We start from the raw sequence: 23,388 nt of genomic DNA on the forward strand, positions 1-23,388 counted from the left end.
ACTTTGGGTTTGAAACGAATATTTTTGTGTTCGTGGATAGCTCACACGGTAGAGCCACGCTCTCACCTGCCAGGCGGAGTTGTCGTACCAATAAGGTCGCAGGTTCAAACCCCACCACCGCCGCGAAAAAAAAAAAAAATAATTTTTATTCTCTATTGTCTTCTGGCACTTTTCTACTCACTTCATATCTTGTTGCAATAAAATAAACAACATCACGTGACCATTTTAGAAGCACGTGGCAAAACACATGTTCCTGGCTTTGGCAGCTCACCTTCCAATGTAAATTATAGAAAAAAATAACCATTAAAAAATGTCTGTTAGGTGTCAAAAGAAACACATATTCATAAATACTCGATCACGCGTCAAATAATATCTAAATATTGATTTTTTATTAAACAAATGGTAACATTTATCAAAAATTACTGTCGGTCTATTTTTAGACCACGGTCAAGATTATTCACCAAAATCAATGCGCTTGTGTGAACAAAATAAGAACTCTTTGAAATCTGGTTTCGGAATAATTTAGCCATATAAAAAGAATTTAACTAAATAACAATTTTAATTGTACGTGTTTGTTTTTAACTGAATGTGTATTATCTACAATTTGAACGACAAAAACGGGAGACCTGTTTTGTGCGCAACGTTGTCCGGCTGCTAAAGTTCCTAATCACCAGCAAAAAAAAAATTTTATTCTCTATTGTCTTCTGGCACTTTTCTATTCACTTCATATCTTGTTGTTATCAACATTAGTGCCTGCTCCACTCACTTTTCTGAATTAAAAATTCACCCCATACACCGGAGCATACTCAATGTCTCAATCGTTTCTATGTTATATGTTTGTGTTGAGAATATTGGCTATTAAGCTTAACTGCTGGTCAAAATTATTCGCGATGGTGGTGTACGAACGAATCGGCGGTCTCAAGAAGTGGGTGAGAGAGGGATCTAGTAATGACTTTGAGTTTGAAACGATATTTTTGTGTTCGTGGATAGCTCACACGGTAAAGCCACGCTCTCACCTGCCAGGCGGAGTTGTCGTACCAATAAGGTCGCAGGTTCAAACCCCACCACCGCCGCGAAAAAATTTTATTCTCTATTGTCTTCTGGCACTTTTCTATTCACTTCATATCTTGTTGTAATCACCAGCAAAGAATGGCAGTCCAACTCATGCAAAGGTAAGATTCCAATTTCAGTGTTTGAGTTTGTAATTTGTATCGATTGGTTTTGAGAGCAGGAAACGATTTAGTTCAATGTTAATCCATAATAGCGTTCGGGTATTTAACTTTGGATGTCTCACCGGCATAATTTTAGAATGCGTTGTTTATTTGTTTTCATTTCACTTCGCAATTTGACTATCACTGTCAGTGTCAGTCATTACAGTACAGCTTCACTCGCCGATTCTCACTTACAGAGTTTACGTTTCCTTCACTTATGTCTGCTTCATGCTCATTCAGTGAGTGATTCGAATACTGTGTGAGAGAAAACACTTTTCGTAATTTATGACATTTTATGGGTAACGTTTACAGTCTAGAACGTGTGTCAGTCATAACTTGACCGAAAAAGAAAACAGAAAGGAACAAAAAAAAAAAGCAGACACCCCCTCCTCAGCAGGTGGAATCTCAACAAAAGTTGTATTTTTTTAATCCTCATCTTTCGTGGTGCGAAGCTTTCATCGCTTGTCATATTTTATTGACTCTCGCTCTTTCCTAACCTGATAATAGATTTCGAAACAATCTTTAGGTCTTCATTCTCTCATTATCTGTTCATGACTGGAACTGGAAAAGGAACAAGACAAAGGCAAAGGGTCTCTGCCACCGATTTTCAATATCTTGTGTTGTTTGAGGGATTTAAGTTGGTAGCCGTTTTTGCCACATAAGACTTTTTGTTATTGTTTTTGCTGAGAGTCGATGGGAGAAGGAATGGCAGAGAGGGAGGAAGGGGTGGTGAAAAATGAGAATGTCTGGGAAAAGAAAATGTCCCACTCAACCCTTATCGCATCTTTGATATTTGGCAGGTGTCAAACTACATGTATGACGTTTTGGATCTTCCAAGCCTATTCGCCTTATTTGGTCGGTAGCTGTGTGAAAGAAAACATATTTTATTGTAAAATGCAGGGAGTGCGGTCTGATATTTTCGTCATCGCTATGATTATTCCCAGACAGGGTCTGCCAATAACGAAAATTGGTTATTCCCAGACAGATAGAGGAAAAAAAAAAACCCAATATTTTTGTATTAAAAAGAAAACAAACAATTTTAAGAAATTCATGCTCAGAAACTGAACAAGGCCAAAAAAAAAAGGAGAAAAGAATAGCCTCGCTCAAAAAAAAAAAAAATAAAAAAAAAAGGGGGGGGGGGGGGGGGGGGGGGGGGAGGAAAGCGATTGAATTCGAATCTGTGCAGCTAAAATGAGCAACGAGTTTCCCTTGGCTCAAGAGAAGTGAAAATGAAAAAACTGTGCTTAAGTTTTTGTATGAGTGTTGGGGGGGGGGGGGGGGGGGGGGGGGGGTGGGGTCGTTGGGGGTTTTGTTACAGTTTTATACACATCCCTGTTAGTTCAATCAATTTTGTGGGTAATGATCAAGAGGGGCCTGGTCCTACAACTCTTTACGGATTTACCTTGGATTGAAATGAAAACTAAACCTCTCTGATTACTTTAGATTACCTAATTTTATTTCTACGTTTTTTTATGAAGAAGAAGCTTTTTAGGATTTTGTAATTCATAGGAATCACCATGATATGTGAAATGATGTCTTATCTAAATTTTGCCTCAGGAATAATAAGCGAACAATTTTGAAAAGCTCTCTCTGTTGATCGAATTATCAAAAATTTTATTTGTGATCAGATATTTTATTTGACTTTAAAGTGAAATCTAGAGGCATTAAAATATATTCAATGTTTATTAGACTTTTCTTATGTGATCAGAAAGTTAAATACAGGAAATATTGATCAAATGAGTTCACCGGAAGGTAAATAAAAGCCCATTTTTTAAAAAGCTAATCGACATTGGTTATGTAATCTTGCCTTCATGATCATAAACCTCTGATAAAATTAGACCTGACCCAACGGTTTTAACAACCTTGTGGTATCTGAGTTCCAGGTCCATTATGTTTTCTAATGTTTTTATTGAATATAAGCAAACCATTAAGAAATAGGTCATGTCTATATATTCAACATTGAATGATATTTCTTCTTACATTGAAATAAGTGGTTCTTTAGAGTAATAAGGCTCATGGAACTGGAGTTTTTCCTGTTTCTGTAACATGAAGCAACAGACCTTAAATAGTGCTTGATAACTTTCTTAAAAAATAAATGGTATTTCATTTTACTTTGAAATAATTGGTCCTTTAGAGTCATAAGGCTCATGGAACTGGAGTTTTTCCTGTAACATGAAGCGACAGACTGTAACAAGTGCTTGCTGAAATCTGAATAAGTTGCACATTTACATTTTACTTGTAGAGTTAGATCCAGTTATTCATTCAAACATTGGTATCTTAATTTCGAATTGTCATTTAATTATAAAGTTAAATAAATCCAATGATAATAATTGATAAAATAAGGTAATTATAACTTTTATTAATTGTTTGGTCCATATGAATTTTACTTTATGATTTTGTGTGAGATGATATTGCTTTTTATGGGACCATGGGAAAATGGTTTAGAATGCCATGCTTATCTTTTTTTTTCAGATCTATATAACATTACAACAAGAATGAGTCTCTGCATTCCTTTAATTGTTCTGGAAGCATTGGCCTGCCTATACCATGGGAATTAATCAATTTATATTCAGGAAGAAGTATCATAATTATTATTATTATCATCATCATCATCATCATTGAGTCTTATCCTTCAAGATTATCAAAATGGCTTTCATGTTACTGTATCTTATAGAATTCCTCATATATCATTATGGACCCTTCTTTGTTTTTTTTTTATTGGAATTAATGTTTTTCTTCTACTTCTATATTCTATATTCTTCATAAAACCTCTCAGCTTTATTGACCTAATCTAGAGACTAGAGAGCGGTGATTAAGAGAACAGGACCATATTTTGCTTTCGAGCGTTTCTTAATTTTAAAAGCAGCTTACTGTAGTTTGTAAAGATTTTTAAAAACTTTTTTCTAATGACAGTGTCTAATACACGTTAAAACCAATGCATATCTATCCCTATGTAATTTTTGGCAGTGATCTCTCCATTTTAATGGTATTGGCTCCTGTTTATTTATAAAAATGCCCTGTGAGCTTGTTATACACTTGAAAGAAACATTTACATAGTGAAGTCAAGAAGAATGTAGCAAAAGAAACCTGCTTCCTTGGTTATGAATAAGAAATTTAAAAAGAAATAGGCAATGACCTCTTTATCTTGTCTACCATTTAACTTTATAATAATTTTTTAAAGTTTATTATATCCTTTTCTATATTTATAATTTAATTTATCAGCAAGATAAGAGTACTGATAAAACCATCTATGTAGCTGATTTGTAATGGTAGTAGAATTTGATAGATGGGACCATGTGATGTTGCAGAACATATTTTTAAAAATTGTATTGCATTGTTTCATTTATCAGCAACATCATATTAAATAATGCAGTGGCTTAATCACAAACTTTCTGCACTTCATATGCAAGACAGTGATGCTTTTGTGCTACATTTCTCGAAATATTCACAAAGTTTCTGTATTTTGTAAATAAGACCATGGCGCTTTTGTTTTAACTGGTTAGTCGCAAATTCTGCCGTTGCATTCCATTTCTCGAATAAAATTCTTTTCTATTTATTCTATTTATTTGCAAAGTTTCTGCACTTTATAAACAAGAACATGATGCTTATGACTGGACAGGTTAATCGCAAATTCTTCCTTTGTGTTCCATTTCTCGAATCAAATTATATTAAATTCTATTAAATAATCATTTTAATGGCAAACTTTCTGCACTTGATAATTATATGCAAGACCATAATACTAAAGTCTACACAGGTTAATCGCATGTTCTGCCTAAGAAGTGCATTTCTTGAATCAGAACCTTTTTTAACCAAAGCTTTTGCTGAGGCTTTTACATCACAGATTTTTTAAAATGGAACTACACAGTTTCAGTAATAATTATCAATTTTTTTCTTTTTTTTTTCTTTCTCTTTCACAGGATGAGAATACAAGCATACCTTTAATGGAGAAACATCATATCTATATTTTTTAAAATGATTTCAGTGTGAATAACATGAATATGAATGAAATGACAATAAATATGATATAAATTTATAATCTGTTTTTAATTTATTTGGATTTCACAAGTTGTGTTATGGCACTCAGATACAGCATAACGGGTGAGACTGAGAACCAATCCTCACAATAGCACTAGAGGTCTTGTATATGCAAGATGTGATTTCCATTGATACAGTTTAAAGACTGTCCTGTTTTTATTCATTCTGGTGAACGCTGTAGGGTTGTTTTTTTGTTTCTTGTTTTAAAAAAGATTTTTTTCTTTCAATCTAAGTCTAAGACTTGATTGAATTCTGACTCAATGCAAATCAACTTTGTTCCAACTCCTCAACTTCAAATTACAATGAACTTGTGCGCCCTTCCTTCTCTGTTAACCTACAGGTTATTGGATATGTAACTTTAATACATATATGTACGTCTACCACAATGTTAAACTAGCAATTTATCTAAATATCTTGCAATCGTCTTTTGTAATAACTTTTCATTCTGGGTTACACATAAAAGTTAGCACTGCCGGGTTACAAAAGTACTTTGATGTTAAAAAGATCAGCATCCTGTCATCTTACTTATATATTGGCAGGTGTAAGACTTATTCATTTTGCAAGTCATCATCGTCACAGTTTCGCACCAACACCGAACCCACTCCACAGCATCTGGGGAGCAGACTCTTGGGTCATGGTCAGTGCAGCTGAGCGCATCCTGGCATTCTCTAAGGATGTCTGCTCTGGGCACCCACATGTACACAAGCTACTCTCAACCAGCCCCACTTTTTCATGCTTCCAGTTGTTCTCACAAGTTTTGCCTGTGCTCTGTTCAGTGTTACCAATTCATTCTTGGGGAGCTCAGTTCCGTAGGACAGTTCTTCTCTCGGATCTCCAACAGCTTCATTTGCATGATTGTTCCACTCTCTCAACGTGGAACGCCTGTATACAGCTGCATGGTCAGGGTTGATGCTTTCTTCCATCGTGAAGCTCTTTCTCGACTTCAGTCTACTTGTCATTGGGCTGTGCCTTGGGTGCCTTGGGTCCATTTTCTATTCATATTTCTGGGCTTTGGAATCAGTGGCTCTTTGAATGTATGGAGGTGCAATGCCAGCCAGCCGATGGAGGACTGGAACTGCAGTCGGTTTCAAGTTACTCTAATGATCCGGCAGGTGTTATTTTGACATGGCAGGATCTTACTCAGACTGGTGAGACCTATTCGGCTGATGAATAGCAGAGGGCTACTATGGTTGTCCTGACTGTTTTCGGATCTGCTCCCCATGGCGTGTAAGTTTTTGCCTCTTTTCTTAGGAAGTTGTTTCTTGTGGCCACTTTGCTTTTGTTTTCTTTGTGTTCTGAGAAAAGGACATTGTGCGGTCTACGGTAACACCGAAGTACATGGGAAATGTGTTTTTATCCAATATGTTCCCATTCCAGATGTTCAGTTTCCTGTTTTCTTTAGGCTTGGCGGTTCTTTAAATGGAAAGCACACACTTGAGTTTTTCCTGGGTTGGCAAGTGAGTTCTTTAAATGTGGCCTCAGAGAGTGGCTCCAGGACATCCGTTAGTCTCTCCTCAATGGTCTTGAAATCAGAGGCCTGGGACACAAGACACAGATCATATAGAAACCCCTTGATGTTCTCAAAATGAGGTTGGTCGTTGGTATAAACGTTGAAAAGGATATGTGCAAGTACCGATCCTTGAGGGAGTCCGTTCTTTTGTGATCTGCTTTTCTTCCCATCCATTTCCACAAAAAAGTGACGGTTTGACATAAGGAATTTTATTATTGCAACTATTTTTGTGTTACGAGTTACCCTTGCAACCTTTAGGAGCAGTTTCCTATGATTTACTGTGTCATAGGCAGCTGCCAGGTCCACGAACACAGTTCATATAATTTGTTTGTTCTCGTAGAGATGACTGATCCTACCTCAATGGCGATAGGTCTGTATACTGATTTTGGAATTGGGTTGCCGACAGTTTTTGACATATCTGGAAGACACAAATGCAAGGTCTGGGTTGTAGCCTGTTCTCCAGCAAGCGCTTGGAAGGGATGCTTCATGCGTCATAGAAGAGTGTCAGATTATATTGGTCAGCCCATTCCTCAACAGTATCTCCATCTTTGTTGTTCTCATTGTATCCCCATTTGGTGCTGTGGCAGTTAAAGTCACCTATCACAATCATTGGTTTCTCACTAATGGTGGATGTAACTGGCCACTTGAATGGCGTTGGTGGAGGTTTGTTGACAGTAATATCACATTGAAGTGTCTGCTTTCAATTCTGAGAATTTCCACCTCACTTACTGTCATGTCCTGGTTGTATGTCACTATTGTTTTGTCTTTGACTTTGACGTAGTTAACGCTACCGTGAATGTTGCTTTCATGTTGTTTGACTAAATGCATGCCAGGGATGTTTAGTGCCACGGTCTTGTGCGTCTCTTGTAGTTGTAGACAGTACAGAGTTGCGTCGCTGGATTACTACAACACACACAACACCAACATTTTGCAAGTATCTTTAACACTTTTTTAAATCATTAATAAACGGTGATACTGACAACAATAATTGTTATTGTTATTATTATTATATTGTTATTATTATTATTATTATTATATTATTATTATTATTATTAGTAATAGTAGTAGTAGTAGTAGTAGTAGTAGTAGAGGTCTTGTAGTAGAAATAGTAATAGTATCCGTTGGACCAAGTACATAAATATGAATATTTATACAGCGCATTTCTACAGATAGCCGTGAGCAATGCGCTTCAAAATGTTTCATATTTATCCCCCCACTTCAACAAGCCGTGTGGAACCATATTTCTTTGTCATACAGCCTGTTAGGCGACCCTTGTGTACTTAAACTGTCACTACACTAACCGCCATTTCTGTAGCCAGATACTCATTCAATCGAGTGGGGTAATGTGTGTATAATTTTTCACGATTAGTCACCCATCCTATTACTGATCACACTTAGCATTGGCATTGCTCGACTTTTGTGACAAGACGAAAACCGTACCGCTAAGCCATACGGTCCATTAGTTCTAGATAGTATAAAAGTCTATAGTTTTGTGGTATCAGTGGTTATAATACAGTAGTGGTAGTGCAGTTGTAGTTATAATGTAGAAGTAGTAGTTGTCTTCTGTCAAAAGGGTCATCTGAGCGAAGAGATAGGAGATAGATTCGAATTTACTCTCTTCATTACATTGACCGTATGCTTTGACTTTGATCATTTGATACGCTGTAAAAAAAAAAGTATGGTCCGCCTTAACCAAAGACAAGCAACCATCTTCGTTTCCCTGGACATAGATATGGTTTTGTTTACGGGAGGAGGGGGAACCATGATTATGGTTTTCCTATAAAATAAAAGAAGGGGTATTTTGGCGATAAAAAAATATGATCGTGGCCTCCCTAGCTATCTCAGACTCGGAGTAAACAGCTTGAATTTATTCGCGCCAACTTCAGTTTGCTGCCTTAGCAACATGTAAACAAAAAGTTGGTTGGATGCGCATGACATTACTAAAGGTCAATTGCAGCATAGTTCGGGTCATTTATAAAAAAATCTGGGTCACGTTTGATGTCAAATATCCGGTCACGTGATGTTGTTTATTTTATTGCACCAACTTTACTCTTCTATTGTAGGTTAGGCATCATCAGAAGTGGGCAAGCATAACATTTATGACAATTTGACGGCTTAATAATATCATTTACACCGTTTTATTACTCTCGAAAAGTCTTGATTGAGAGTTGCTCGAAATAGGGAGCCTCAGCCTGGAATAGATAAATTCTTACCATGGTTGCCAGATAGCCATTGGCCTGGCCAATTTGGCCAAAATTGGCCAAACAGAGAATCATTTTTAATAATTAAGTTTAAATTAACATTTATATCTATTTTTAATGTTTCCTAGTCCGTTAGAATTTTTATGATTATCAAAACCGATGAGTTTTCCAAGGAGATCAGAGTTTTGGAGAGAGAGAGAGAGAGAGGGGGGGGGGTATTATTTCTTTTGGTTCCTATCGTTATTTATAATTATAAGGTTACAGCTTGGAACACTTTTGATGTAGACAATATCGGCGTGAACAGCAAGGAAGATGACTCTACATTCTTTTAAGGACTTTTTCTTGTTTTTAAAGGCCGTACTCGAGGCCAGTGATCGATGTGAAAAGTGACAAAATAGAACCTTACTTGGGCACGCAATACTAAAACTATGATCTCCTTGGAAAATTCATCAGTTTTGATAATCACAAAAAATTCTAAAGGACAATGAAAAAATTAAAATAGATATAAATGTTAATTTTAAATTAATTGTAGAAACATTATTCTCCGTGTGGCCAATTTTGGCCAAATTGGCCAGGCCAATGGCTATCTCGCAGCCACGGTAAGAATCTCGTCAATGTTTGATAAATCGGTTTCGAGAATTGAGATCTATTTCAGGCACCCGGTTTCGAACAACTCTCAATCAAGATTTTCCGAGAGTAAATGATATTATTAAGCCGTTGAATTGCTATAAATTTTATGCCTGCCCATTTCTGATGATGCCTTTAATAGGCTCAGTATCAAACTCGTCACTATCGATTAAGGTAAGCATGGACAATAATTGGTCCTTTTAAAATATTTTTATTTCCGGTGGACTGAATACACAGCTGTGTTTTCAGTCCACTGGTGGACTGAAAACACAGTTCCTTTTTAAATTGTTTTGCCTGTAAGAAATTTTCAAAATTACATATTATTTCATGCAATAACAATAATACATTTTGGATAACAATATTTGTTACCATTATTCTTGTGATGACATTTCTCAATTTCTCTAGCTATGAGGGTAAGCTAGAGACAGTGCGGCTCGCAGATACTATGGTGCGGCTACGTGGTCTTGTGGTTGGCTATGACACTCGCTTTCAGTTCGGAAGGTCTTGGGTTCGAGCCTCGCATAGTTGAGTCATTGGAAGAGGCTCTTTACTCATATTCCCTCACCGTACTTATGTGTAAAATGATTATATGGCCGTGACTTGCGTTGTTTTTGTCCGAACAAAAATTGTAATCGCCTAACAGGCGTCATGCTACTTACTTCTTGTTAAGTGTTGCTGTACGGCCAGGATCCTTCGTAAAGCGCTCTGAGCACGTTTAGTGAATATTGTGCTATGTAAAAGCTCAAATTTTTGTTTGTTTTGAAATTATTATTTTTTCTCAGAAATTTGGATTATTTTTTGAAATCCGGATTTTTTTTCGTAATGGTTTGGATTATTTATAAAATATTATCTGGCAACCCCGTGCTAAATCACTGTCCTTAGTCCTTATCATAGAGAATACAGGACTAGAGCAGACAACAGGTAGGAAAACGTCATCAAAAGTGGCTAGTGAGAGGTCGAGCGCCGCTATTTTCTTGGATATGAAACCAGGGACGCTGTGCGATTTAATCTCTATATGAATGTCTTTGACTGAGCTCGATTAACCTTGATTTGTGGACGGAAAATAGAAAAAAAGGCCAGGTTTATGATGATAAACCAAATTAGACATAATAAACGACACTTTTACTTGTACATTTAGACTTGGCTCCAATGATCGGGTTTATATTAATATCTTTTAAAAAATATTATGAATAATTTATAACTCCCTTATTTGTGGGGCGATTTTGTCATTCGTGGTTTCAATTTTATTGTAATAAAGAGATAGGAACTTGAGAGTTATTTTTTCTGACGCGAAATTATTACTTTGTAATTTTAGCACTAAGAAAAGTAGTTGGTAAATAAATTTAGTACACCTCTTTGATATGCCCGATATGCCGCCACCGTCCATTCGTGTAGAATTGTGAATCTTCCCGTCGATGTATTACGCTATTGTTACGCAAGGAATATAACACCTTTTTGAGTAGGCATAAAAGCTAAACTCTAAAAGTAAAAACTATAATTCTGAGGAATTTGAAAGTCACATTGTTGAAATCAGCTTGAAAAAAGAACATTGGTCCTTATTTCAGAAAAATCGGTTGAAAACCAACTGTTTTACGAATAAATTTGATTTTAAAAATTGCTTTTGTTTATTTTAGCTTTTTTTAGCAACTTTTTTATTTATCGACCGATTTTCTTGATTTTTATATCATTCTTTATATCTCAATGAGACGAAATCATTGATATACTTTGTTTGTTTCAAGTGTAACTAGAACATAATTTGGCTTTTTTACCTATCAACCGTGCCTGGATAATATATTCAGCAACGGGTAATTGTGACGCAACTATGCCATGAGCGTCTTTCAACGATGGTTCAGTTCATTGTTGACGGCTGTTTAGCCATGAGTGACCGTAGAAAACGAAAAGGCGACTGCAGACATCAAAGGGTAGGCTTATATCATCTACTCTCCCATAAGGAATCTGAACACGAGCGGTCGAGCGCCGCCATTTTCTTTAACCAGGGACATTTAGCCACTAAAAAGTGGATGTTGCCCGGTCTGCCTCCTAGTCTGTGGTCCTCATCGTTCGTCGATGCGTCGATGAACCACTAAGTGGTGGTGCTGGGTCGAGTTTGAAACGATCAAATCGAGCGGGTTTTCGATCGAGTCCTCTAAAATCGAGTCGGTTTCGGGCGGGTTTCGAGTCAGTGACGTCATCGAGCAGTGATTCGTTTGAAAAAAAAAAAAACACGAGCAACTCGTTTGCCACAGGAAACTTCACATACCCCTCCCTCTCTTATGTCTGTGGCTGGCTTGACTGCAGCTGGTTATGATGGGGGCTGCCAGATGGCCAAGTTCAAAATTGGTTACTAAGAAACGCTTTTCTATTATTATTCATTTAAAAAAAAAATCTTTTATTTAAAAAAAATGAAAAGATAAGTTTATCCAACTGTAGTCGATTGTTTTGTTAATCAAAACAAATGAGTTTTTCAAGGGAGTCAGAATGCTTGTGGTGTTGGGCTATTTGGGTCTATTTGACTACTTGGGCAAGAAGAAATCTGGCTGTCTGGCAGCCTTGATTATGATCGTTCGTCGCATCACACACACATACACACACACACACACACACACACACACACACACACACACACACACGCCATCAAACAGTTGTTGATGGTGAAGGGTTGAGACCCCCCCCCCCCCCCTCCCACCACCATCATCCCGCTGTCACCTTAACATTTCATATTTATGTCGCGCCAAAAGTTGTCGGCCGCCCCCACCTCCCATAATTTGTCACTGGTCGTCATCGCCTCTTGTGTGTGCGGGAAAGGTCGTGCCTTTCATTTCATTATTTGAAAAATAAATGAACAAGAATGGTGTGTTTTTATTAGGTAGGTAGATAATAATAATATTTAGCAGGTTCCACACCCAGACACACACGGATTGCCCGGACACGATGATAACGATGCCGACGACAATGGATGACGATGATGATGATGATGATGATTATCGTGTTTCTGTTTAAAAAATGAAATACTTTAGCAGGTTCCACCCCCACCCCCCACACGGATAGACCGGACCCGAAGATGATGATTGTGGTTTTGCTGGCTGTTACGGCTGTGATGAGGATGATGATAATGATGATGATGATGATGATGACGATGGCGCAGATGGTCATTATTTGTTCGGTCGCTCAGTGGTACGGTGTCTCTTGTCACAAAATCAAGCCTTGTCAATGGCCGGATGAGTGACAGTGATTGTTGAAAATTGTGATCCAGACGTTAAGTCCGTGTGTCAGGCACTTGACTCAGGTGTGAATGTATTCTTATCTTATAAGCAATGACGGGTATTGTAAAGAGCTTTAATACAAAAAGACTCCAAACAGCGATCGGTACCTACTGTACGAAATGGATGTATGGTCGATATGGCGTGCCGGAGGAATAAATTAAATAAAATATTGTGAAGTTCATTGAGCATGGTAAATCCTTGGAAATGCGCTTTGAACTAATACACCTGCTAGACAACTCCGATTCCAATATAAACGACTGATTAATATTCCCATATATAAACTATAGTTAGCTGAAAATCTTTCTTTGTCGGGACTCCAAAAGTATGGAACGAATTAGACAAAGAAATCAAAGGGTCTTTTAGGAGCACTGATTGATTTTAGATTGATTATTACATTGAAATGTGTTGATATTTATTTTATCCATTATTATTAGGGTGGTGGTGGTGGTGGTGATGATGATGATCCCGCTGATATGATGGTGATGATAAATAAATTAAACATAATTCCCTTTATTCATCCCATAGGGGAGATTCGTCTTTCGGGTCTATTCTAAGGGAAGACTGGAATAACCCAAGCGATAGCCGCAGTGCAGCGCCGCAAATTTAGTTAGGGCAAGGTGACTTGCTCAAGACCACTCAGCGGCGGTGATCGAACTCGGTACCTTTCGGGTGCCAACCAAAGACCGTACCGCTGCCCCTGATGATGATGATGATGATGATGATGATGATGATGATGATGATGGGAACTAACAAAGAATACACAGGCATCTAAAATTGAAACATTCCATATTCAAAGCTAATGTTTTACTTTAAAAAATTGAGCTTTACAATATCCACTAAATGTGATCAAAGTGCTTTGTAAAGGGGTCCCCGGTCAACAGCAACATTTAATATGTAGGACGGGACATGCCGCCTGTTAGGCGATATTACAATTTTTCAGACAAAGACAACGCTGTTAACGGCCAGGTACTCATTTTACACATGAGTACGGTGAGAGAATGTGAGTAAAGAGCCTTGTCCAAAGACTCAACTATGCACCGAGCGCGAGGCTCGAACCCAGGACTTTCCGATCCCAAAGCGGGTGTCATACCACTAGACCATTATAATGCACGAGAGCCATGGTCGACTAGAGTACTACCTATAGTTACGTCATGACTAGACCACATAGCCGCACTACTGTAGGAGTGTTCATTGATAGAGGGATGCGTGTGTGTCATAGAAATAGCCTTAGTGTGTGTGTGTGTATGTGTGTGTGTGTGTGTGATAGTCAAACTTTAGTAGGTTTAATGAAGTCTTGTCACACACGCGTGATACACCTATACGAATTTCCCTGCCACTGCCACCCAGACACACTAACATCTGACAAGGAGTGAGGGCTGTGGAAGAACCACAGACTACCGTGTGCAAACATTGGCGATTGGTATCGGATGGCAAACTGTGATCGTTTGAATTTGAAATGATTCGAAACACTCGTTACCCCTCCGCTCGCTCGAATCCTGATCGTCTCAAGCTCGTCTCACGTGTCAAGATCGTCTCAAGCTCACAACCCGCTTGATCGTTTTACGATCGAGTGATCGTTTTACTAACTCGCTCTTCCGGCATTGAGATCGAGCACTGACTCGTGGCTTGGCGCTCGGTCGTCGATCGAGTAAAAGCGATCAAATAACCCAACACTACTAAGTGGTGAGAGCGGTGAGTAGGCGCAGGGTTGCCAGTTTGGCATTTTAAATGCCAGATTCCAAAAATCTGGCATTTTTGAAAACCGTTTGGCATTAGAAAAAATCATTTGGCATTTGGCATTTTCATTTGGCATTTTCTTTTCTTGTATATTATACTTCAAATGACACCTTTTCTTAATTATTTCTAAACGCGTAAAAACAAATCTCTTCACATCGCAAAACTTTGCTATTAAAACTGTGATGGATATTGTTTCTAATTTTTTTCTCTATAACTTCTTTGGACTCTGCACTTGAACCAGATTCAACAAAAAACATCATAAGAAACACGAAACAGTAAGTTTTCTTAATTGTCAATAATTATTTAACTGTTTACGTATTTACCTTTCATGTTAATGTATTTCTTTTTCATTCTTAAAATCCAACCGTGGTGTAGTGGTTTAGCACTTCACTTAGTAGTCAGTAGGTAAAAAATTACCCCAACAGGAAATTTAGTATAATTAAAAAAAAAAAAAAAGAAAAAGAAAAGAAAACACGCAAGCCACCAGGATATGATAGTAAATTGTCTATCAAAAGTGAGTAGTTTTCTTAGTGGGGGTGGGAGTCAACAGACTTTGGCATTTTTTGGAGTGTTTTGGCATTTTTTGAGTCTTCCCCTGGCATTTTGTTGAAAAATAATCTGGCAACCGTGAGTAGGCGGATATAATTATAATGTCAAATCGATATTTTAATCTAGGGTCTATTTAATACTATTTATACAGGGAAGTAGACGAGAAATGGACGCATATCTACAGCTGATGGTATAAAAATAAGGAGTTGAAATCAAAGTAGGTAAGGTACCCCAACTTGATTTTTTTATCACTGAAGTTGAAGATCCGTTTTTCTTACTCCAGACTTTTCATTTTCAATTGTTTTGATTTTCTAAGCCGATTTAATTTTACCTAGACGTCTAGATTTATTATTTTAATTGATTACATTTGTCTATCCCACCATATTCATATTGTAAAAAATAAAATGAAATAAACTTATTTAGAAATCTCCGGAATGCCTGGACTTGGACTGGCAATTGGCATTTGTCGTTGGGTACGACTGAGAATTGTGTTGAAAGTTGTGTTTTGTTGGTATGCATCCCCATGCACATGGTATTGATTTTTTTAGACACATACTGGAAATAGAAGTGTCATCCATTACCGTTTATAAATCAATACTGGTAACAGATGTATTCTTTTTTATTCACTAGTAAAAAGCCCGCAATTTCGCGGGGAAAGAACTATTTTCATTCGATATTGTACTCACCATCATTTAATGAGGGCAGATTGGTAAACAACGTTGTCTGTGTAATTTGGTATAACTTCGGTTGATTTTTCTGTGTGGCCCAACATGAAGTGTAAGCCACTATAGCATCTGACCCGTGACACAGCAACATACAGTTGTCCGTGTGTGAATACCTGTTGTGGTAATAAATCCCCACCTTGCTTAATGTCTGCCCCTGAGACTTGTTAATTGTCATTGCATATGACAATTTTACCGGAAACTGTCTTCTATTTATAATAAATGGTAAGCCTGAATCAGTTGTTGTCGTCAGATTGATTCTAGGGATAAACACTATGTCGCCAGCTCTACTACCGGTAATTATCTTGGCTTCTAATACTTTTGAACCTAATTTAATTATTAACAAACGGGTGCCATTTAGGAGGCCTGATTTAGGATTTATATTTCTAAGCAGCATGACTGACGTGTTGGCTTTCAAATGTAATGCATGTGGAGGAAGTCCGGGAGGTGTAAGTTCGTTCAAGAATTCAATCGGGTATAAGTTGATGTCAGAATCACTTTGAATGGAATCAGCACTGCGGTAAATTTGTTCAGTTGATGAGATCAACCTGGACAGAACGGCTGCATTTATTTTGTCAACATTTTCATGGGTTGTAGTCAAAATTGCTCTCTCTGATAGATAACGTTCATCCGCAAAGTTCAGATTCAAATCATTGTATACAGCATTTATCAAGCATTCTGGGTCATTTTCAGGAAGGCATAGCGCGGTAGGTAATTTAACAGAATACTTTCCTATTTCGCTGAAAACCGGCTCTGTACCATTTCCGATGCGGAGAAGCCAATTTGCAAAACAGTTATTGTCATCAGTAACCCTCATGTTCTTGTTCATGTGAAAAATGGTGACAAAATTCCAAATAATTGACTTGTTAAGTGTGACACTTAATATATCGGCTTCACTTCCTTTGTTAACAACAGGTAGAATTTGCCGAAAATCCCATCCAAGTACAACCACTTTGCCCCCAAAAGGTTTTGAACTGCCTGTTATGTCACAAAATGTCCTGCTCACACATTCAAACACACGCCTGTCCATCATAGGTGCTTCATCCCAAATTATGAGAGAACTACTCTTCAGTAACTTAGCTGTGTCTGATTGGCGACTGATGCTACAGGTGCTGTTATCCGTTATTGGAATTGGAATTTTGAACGTTGAATGTGCTGTTCTACCACCGTGCTGACAAAAGATCAAAGGTGAAAATACAAATTTAAAGAATAGTGGGGATGTAGGAGCTTTCGGAATGTCTTCCCTTTACTTAACTTATGGAAAAACAAACACCCTAGCACCTTTAATAACACTTATGACTAACCTCTCGAGCTAACCCTAATAGTAAAAAAAGAATCAATATCGCGACTGAAATACCTTCTTCATGTGATCAAGTGAATAATATCACTATGAATGCCACGATTTGCTGAAAAATGCCAACACACACACACACACATGTATACACCACACACAACACACACACAAACATACACACACACACACACACACACAACAACATATCATAACAAAACTGATCACCGCTAAATCAACAACACAACGGAAGTAATAATAATACTTGATGTCATAAATAGATGACGCAAATTGACAACTTTTTACAGTGTCAAAATTAGTTGATTTTGGGAGCCAAGTGTCGTCGGTACATATTTTATGATATTATCTGTTTGACTCAACGAACTTTCAAACTGACTTTATCTGTAAAAAATACATTTCTAATTTTCAAATCTTTCAGTAGAGTTGTGCGCAGTATCAATTTTTTTATTGACTCAAATAAGCACAATGTTCTCCACAATGCTATATTTTTTAAAGAAAGGATATTCTTAGTTTACTTGAGCTCCAGCAATGCGTATGTTTTTTAGCTATATTAAATAGAAACTTATCTATTATTATTTTTTATATTATTATTTTTATTATTATTAATATTGATATTATTAATAATAATAATAATAATAATAATAATATATCATTAAAATGGTAAACATACATGGTTTAAAAAAATAGATCATAATCTTTATTTTTTTTTTTTTTTTGTGGGGGGAGGGGATGGAGGGGGGGGGGGGGTAATATTGTAGTGACTTACTTGTAAAAGTACTCCGAAGTTGGCTAGACCATTTATAATGAAATACATTTTTATACATGATGGAAACTATCTTTTTTCCAGGTGACATTCTTGCTGCTTTTCTCTATTTCTGATCTGATTTACCTTATAAGATTCATTGTAAAACTTTGAGAATGCACAAGGTATGTATATTTCTTTCATCTGTATTTTGTTCTCCATTGGACTTACAATATTTTTCCCCTAACAGCAATTGAATTTCTTTCAAACCAATATTTTTATCCTTATTTTTCTGGATCTTATTGTTTTCACCAAAGTAACATGAAAGTAACATGGTCCAGGCTTCTGCTATTACGCTCTAATGTGAAATTTTAGCGCGAAACTGAACCCTACATTTTGTAGGTTATATAAAGCTTTTGAAAAAAACAAAAAAAAACAAACCAAACCCCCACATGACACATATTGTCAATATCCTTAAATCATGCTTTAACTTAAGACCGTAAGTGGTGGGATAAACTGGTAACGAAGTGGCAATTCGGACCCGAGTCTGAATTGCTTCCCGTGGCAATTCGGACTCCTGCCACAATGCGCCTGCGCAATCACTGGAAGTGTCGGAAGTGGAAGCTGAGTCGAAAGTGAAGCGTGGTAGGGTGGGGGGAAGCTGCTCGTTCTCAGTTGTCAGTTGTCAATCGGTAGGAGGGCGAGTGAGCGAGCAAGTCACGGTTTAGAACTCCTGAAGATGACTATACCTTTAAAAGTGGTGATCTATTATTCCCCTTTGTCTTACTTTTTCTTGGGTACTTTTTAATTGTAATTCTAGAACTTTTAACTATCCAATTTCTCCCTTTTTACTGGCGCTGATATGACAAATGTGTTGCAAGCGCCTTAAAAACAAAAAAACAAACAAACTTAAAACATAGATCTAAAATATTCGTGGTCTTTGGAAGATTACAATTGTAGTCGCTATTGACAACGTTAACAATCAATTTGCCCTTGCATAGATAAAAGAGTGTCTTTGTGTAATGATTGGAAGATTTATTTGATTTGCCATGAGCATGTTGCAAAAGATACATGCATGACATATCTGCATTATATATTTTGCCATTTGCGGCCGCGAAAAAGTGCGGGGAAAGGAGAATAATATGACTTTGGGCATCAAGCGTTTCATTTAAAAGGCAGTATGGGTCGGACTTCGACAAAAGGCATTATCTTAATTCTTTTTTTAATTAAAAAAATATGCTGTTTTATTTCTAAAAATTATAATAGAGGCGATTCTTGGCAGCAAACCATGCAATAGAGCCCCGCCACTGGGGTAGGGGCAGAGTACTAACATACGTCTCATATTAATATTATTAGATAATATACTGGACTAGGTGCCTATTAATAAAATAAGCACTGGTTGAATACAAAGAAAAAATGATCAACTGGTAATGGGATTGGGGGGTAACCCACAAACGACCGAGGCGCTGGACGCAGGGGAGAACATGGTGATACGAGATCAAAGAGAAAAAGCCGCCGGCTCTTGGGTTGTGGAAATGGTTGTTGGGGGAGGGGGGGGGGGAGTGGTGTGTGTGTGTGTGTGATTATTCTGTTTTTAATTACTTAGAGATACTCATGAGTGTGTGTGTGTTTAGGAAGACCAATACGGTTTCTATAACTGCAAACGGAATAGTAACTGAGAGTTTCACTAATGATACTATTATGATAAGTTCATCATTCGGGCGCATTGCATTGCAGTATTCCGAATCGAAGAGCAATCGGAGACTATTCAGACTCGACCCTGGTTAGCAACGGAGTTCTATTTAGTTTAGACTCAAGTCCGAATTGTCACGGGAAGCAAATCAGACTCGGGGGTCCGAATTGCCACGGGAAGCAATTCAGACTCGGGTCCGAATTGCCACGGGAAGCAATTCAGACTCGGGTCCGAATAGGCTTTTCCAACTGGTAAATGCCAAAATCCAATTAAACAAAAGTGAGGATTATCTGAGATCCCTTTAAAAATTTTTTTTGTATTTTAAAAAAAAGTCCATGTGAGGTGATCTGGGCCTTTCAACTTTTGTTGTTTCGTATCTATGTATATATCTTCCCCCTCTATGTGATTGGAGCCTTTAATTTTTATCTTGAAATAGACTATTTGGTCTTTTTATTAGAGTCTTGATTTCATTCCTTTGTTGCAAGGTTCTCGTAAATCATCTGCCATGCATAAGTGGGACTTGTATTGAATAAAGATGATCATGAATACGTCATTTACATGACAGACATTTCCAGCTTCAATCATTTCTCACTTGACATAATATAGACAAATTGATCAAACAGTAATATAATATGTAAAATCTCCAATGAAGATAGGGGAGATCCACAGAGCACTTGGCTTACTTGAATCACAGAATGACTAAAGTAATTTTTAAAAGTAATATCTTGAATTAATTGGTACAATTGGCACAAATTATTAGTAAATACTATTTTCAAAAAAATGTATGTAAGCCAAATCATCCAATTGCTTTTATTTTATTTGATATCTTAAAGCAAGGATGTTTTTATATTGGATGAATCTCCATTCTAGATTTATATTTCTTCCATAGGCTGCCTTCCACTGGGGTCAGCAGGATGTGATTCTGTTTGATGGATGGGTGCTCTATACTGCCAAAGGTAAAAAATGTAGTTAGTATAATTTGAGAGAAAATACCTCAACTTCCTGAATAAATTAGTCCATTTTTTTTTGTAACATTGCTATGTTAGGCCCATAGACTCAAGTCATACTTAGTCTTAGTTTTCCTATGTAGTAAACTAACAATATGGGTGAATATTTGCATTATCTGTTCCTAGATATAATAATAAAAGTGCCCTGGCTTTCGCGTGAAGACCTAGCGGTGGATTCATATACTGAAATGCCTAAAATAATGTATCTTTTATATCTCAGCAAGGCAAGTAAAAAATATAAATGCGGCAGCAGTTTTTACATTTGCTTATTTACTTTGCCAGAATCTTTCAAAAGATTATAAAGAAGTTTCATGCCACTAAGTAGCATCATATAGATAAATTACATTGTTTTCAATTACCTGTGCAAAATTTATTTTATATAATATTCAGATTGTCACCTGCCTTTTTTTTTTATTGTTATTAATAAATGGTTGAAATATTTTATAATTTCCTTGTGCGTGCAAATTCAATAAATAAGTTGTTTGTGCATCCAGTTGTTTAGACACCGGTCAGAACTTAATGAAATTATCATGCTCACTGGATTAAGAAATGACCTTTTAAAATTTCCTCAGAAACATTCTTCACTTGCCTCTTCTTTGTTATGATTGGGATTGTTTTCCAAGGAATAAAATTTCTGAGGCATCAGTATGGTCGAAGATGCAGAAACGCAGAGTGCAAGTATGTATGACTGTTTATAAAATGTCATTTTGTTTTAAGTTTGAACTAATCGATTTATACCATGGGGGATCAAGCATTCAATGAAAGTGATTTTTCTTCTCTCTTTTTTTATTATTTACACACTGCAGATCAATAAGATCGATTTGAGAATGTGGATTATTTTATATGGGTCAATTTGCTTTGGAGAAATCAGATTTGGTTTTATTTCTCAGCTCATTTTTAAAAATGTATATCCAATTTTTGTTGTTGTTCGTTTTGTTTGTGAAAAGAAAAAGATATGAGCATTGTGAAAAAGGTAACAGGGCTGAGAATCTTCCGTCTAAATAGTGGTTTACCTCCGCCCATCATTATCACAATTCTGCCTTTAAAAAAAGAATTATGAATAAAAAATACTCACAAAAACCACTACCTTAACATCCCTACTACCACCACTACAACAACCACCACATCATCATACCTTCCACTACAACCACCACCACCACATCATCATCCCTACCACAACTACTACAACCACCAATACATCATCATCCCTACCACCATAACTACTACAACCACCACCACACCATCATCTCTACCATATGTGGTAATTACACTTTGAACTTTCGAAATTCCTCCGAGTGTTGGCAGAAATTGCTGCGAGACACATTTTGGATTGCATCTCAGTAAATTTTATGAAATTCAAATGTCAAAGTTATAGGTTATAGTTGGATGGGTCATGATCCACGCACTGAAATATTTTCTCCTTTTTTGTGACCATTCATTCTCACCCCTGAATGTAAACAGTTTATAGTTTTTCTTATGCAGGACTGGTTCCAACTTTGGTCTCATAAAAAAATAGTCAAACCTACAATATGTGACGAGCCATTTCTAGAGTCCTGAAAGCTCTACAGTTTTTAGGAAAATTCATGAATCTTCTTTAAGTGTTAGTACATACAACAATTTTAAATGCATACATTGTTTTCGTGGGGCTGATTTTCAAGTCATAATCGCCATCAGTTATTTCTTTTAAACGCACTCTTTTGAATGAATGCCCATTTTACATTGTAGAAGATGTATGATGGACTTAATATTCATTGCAATGCAGTTATTGTAAGCAATTAAACTTTCTAATTGTCTGAAAAATAGGCAATGCATGCTTAAATATGACATTAAGTTTCACACAATTTCTACTTCATTCACAGACGCTACATTTTGAGCAAAGGCCACGTGTTACAGACATTGATGTACATTGTCCAGTTTATTTGGGGTTACTGCCTGATGCTCTCTGCCATGACCTACAATGTGTGGATGTTGATATCTGTGTTGAGTGGATTTGGTCTTGGTTACTTTTTGTTTGGATGGGGAGAGTTTGAAGATCGATCTGTTGTTGACCCAATGACAAAACAACACAGAGAGTGTGGTGTTGAGTGTAAAGCCACTTGTTCAAGCTCCACCACACAAGAGTTATTGTTGAGTGACAAAAATGACATCGATTTCAAACAGAATGACAATGGTGATGTAACTGGAATTATGAGATGTAAATGTGATGACAGTGAATTTTAATTTGTCAATTTAGATTAGACAGTACAATAGGTATGAATTCAACTAGCCCAGTGAGACAGTCTGTTTTCATTTCATTCCAAGACCCGTTGAATGCAGGATGCCAAAACCAATATCAATTAAAAAGTAATTTTCATATTCAATCTGAGCTCTTGTTTGAACCTGAGTTCCACAGTAGATGTTTTCAGAGCTTGAATAGATCTTTGTTTTAATGGGTTTGCCATATTTTCACAAAACTATTTCAGGCAGCTTGAATTCCTATATTACCTTACTTTAAGAGATATAATTATAATCATGACCCATTTATTATTTTTAGATGAGGAAAAACTTAAACATGAAGACAATGAAAATAAAATCCAACTTACTAGACCGTATGAAAATATACTTTTCTTTTGAACATTTGATCACTGAAAACTTCCTTCCTCATTAGTGACAAAAAAAAATAAAATGATATGTTTTATCAGAGGTAGACATTTTTGTATCTTGTCATGTGGGCATAGACAGATAGTAAAGTGAAAGTGTCTTTTGTCTTAAAAGTCAGAATCAACGAGTTGAGTTGAGT

The 23,388-nt window shown here is 36.8% G+C and overlaps 1 protein-coding gene and 1 long non-coding RNA gene across 10 annotated transcripts; both read left to right on the plus strand.

Annotated features, from left to right (window-relative positions):
* Positions 1–1,062: 1,062 nt before the first annotated feature.
* On the plus strand, positions 1,063–5,247 carry LOC144962394 (uncharacterized). Its single transcript, XR_013643474.1, has 2 exons — positions 1,063–1,172; positions 3,684–5,247. It is a non-coding gene; the product is annotated as an uncharacterized LOC144962394 (long non-coding RNA).
* A 3,520-nt stretch (positions 5,248–8,767) lies between these two features.
* On the plus strand, positions 8,768–23,159 carry LOC144962395 (uncharacterized). 9 transcript variants are annotated; one of them, XM_078895290.1, is made up of 8 exons: positions 8,768–8,819; positions 9,727–9,758; positions 15,285–15,354; positions 16,891–17,043; positions 18,015–18,094; positions 20,492–20,558; positions 21,182–21,287; positions 22,469–23,159. In XM_078895290.1, exons 5-8 carry the CDS (start codon positions 18,086–18,088, stop codon positions 22,827–22,829), a joined length of 543 nt encoding a protein of 180 aa, XP_078751416.1. In that variant the 5' UTR covers positions 8,768–8,819; positions 9,727–9,758; positions 15,285–15,354; positions 16,891–17,043; positions 18,015–18,085; the 3' UTR covers positions 22,830–23,159. The 9 variants fall into 9 exon arrangements, with proteins under 9 accessions (XP_078751416.1, XP_078751417.1, XP_078751419.1 ...); XM_078895291.1 differs by lacking the exon at positions 16,891–17,043; XM_078895289.1 differs by lacking the exons at positions 8,768–8,819; positions 9,727–9,758 and having other exon boundaries at positions 15,220–15,354; positions 16,771–17,043.
* The last annotated feature ends 229 nt before the right edge of the window (positions 23,160–23,388 follow it).

The sequence above is a fragment of the Berghia stephanieae genome, chromosome 1 (assembly GCF_034508935.2).
Source record: "Berghia stephanieae isolate SIO BIC M18660-M18661 chromosome 1, UCSD_Bste_1.3, whole genome shotgun sequence".
In the NCBI taxonomy this organism is placed as follows: Eukaryota; Metazoa; Mollusca; class Gastropoda; order Nudibranchia; family Aeolidiidae; genus Berghia; species Berghia stephanieae.

Coding starts and splice junctions, on each gene's coding strand:
- LOC144962395 (XM_078895290.1), top strand. Junction 20,559..21,181: donor GGTGCTCTATACTGCCAAAG/GTAAAAAATGTA, acceptor AAATTTCCTCAG/AAACATTCTTCACTTGCCTC. Junction 21,288..22,468: donor TGCAGAAACGCAGAGTGCAA/GTATGTATGACT, acceptor CTTCATTCACAG/ACGCTACATTTTGAGCAAAG.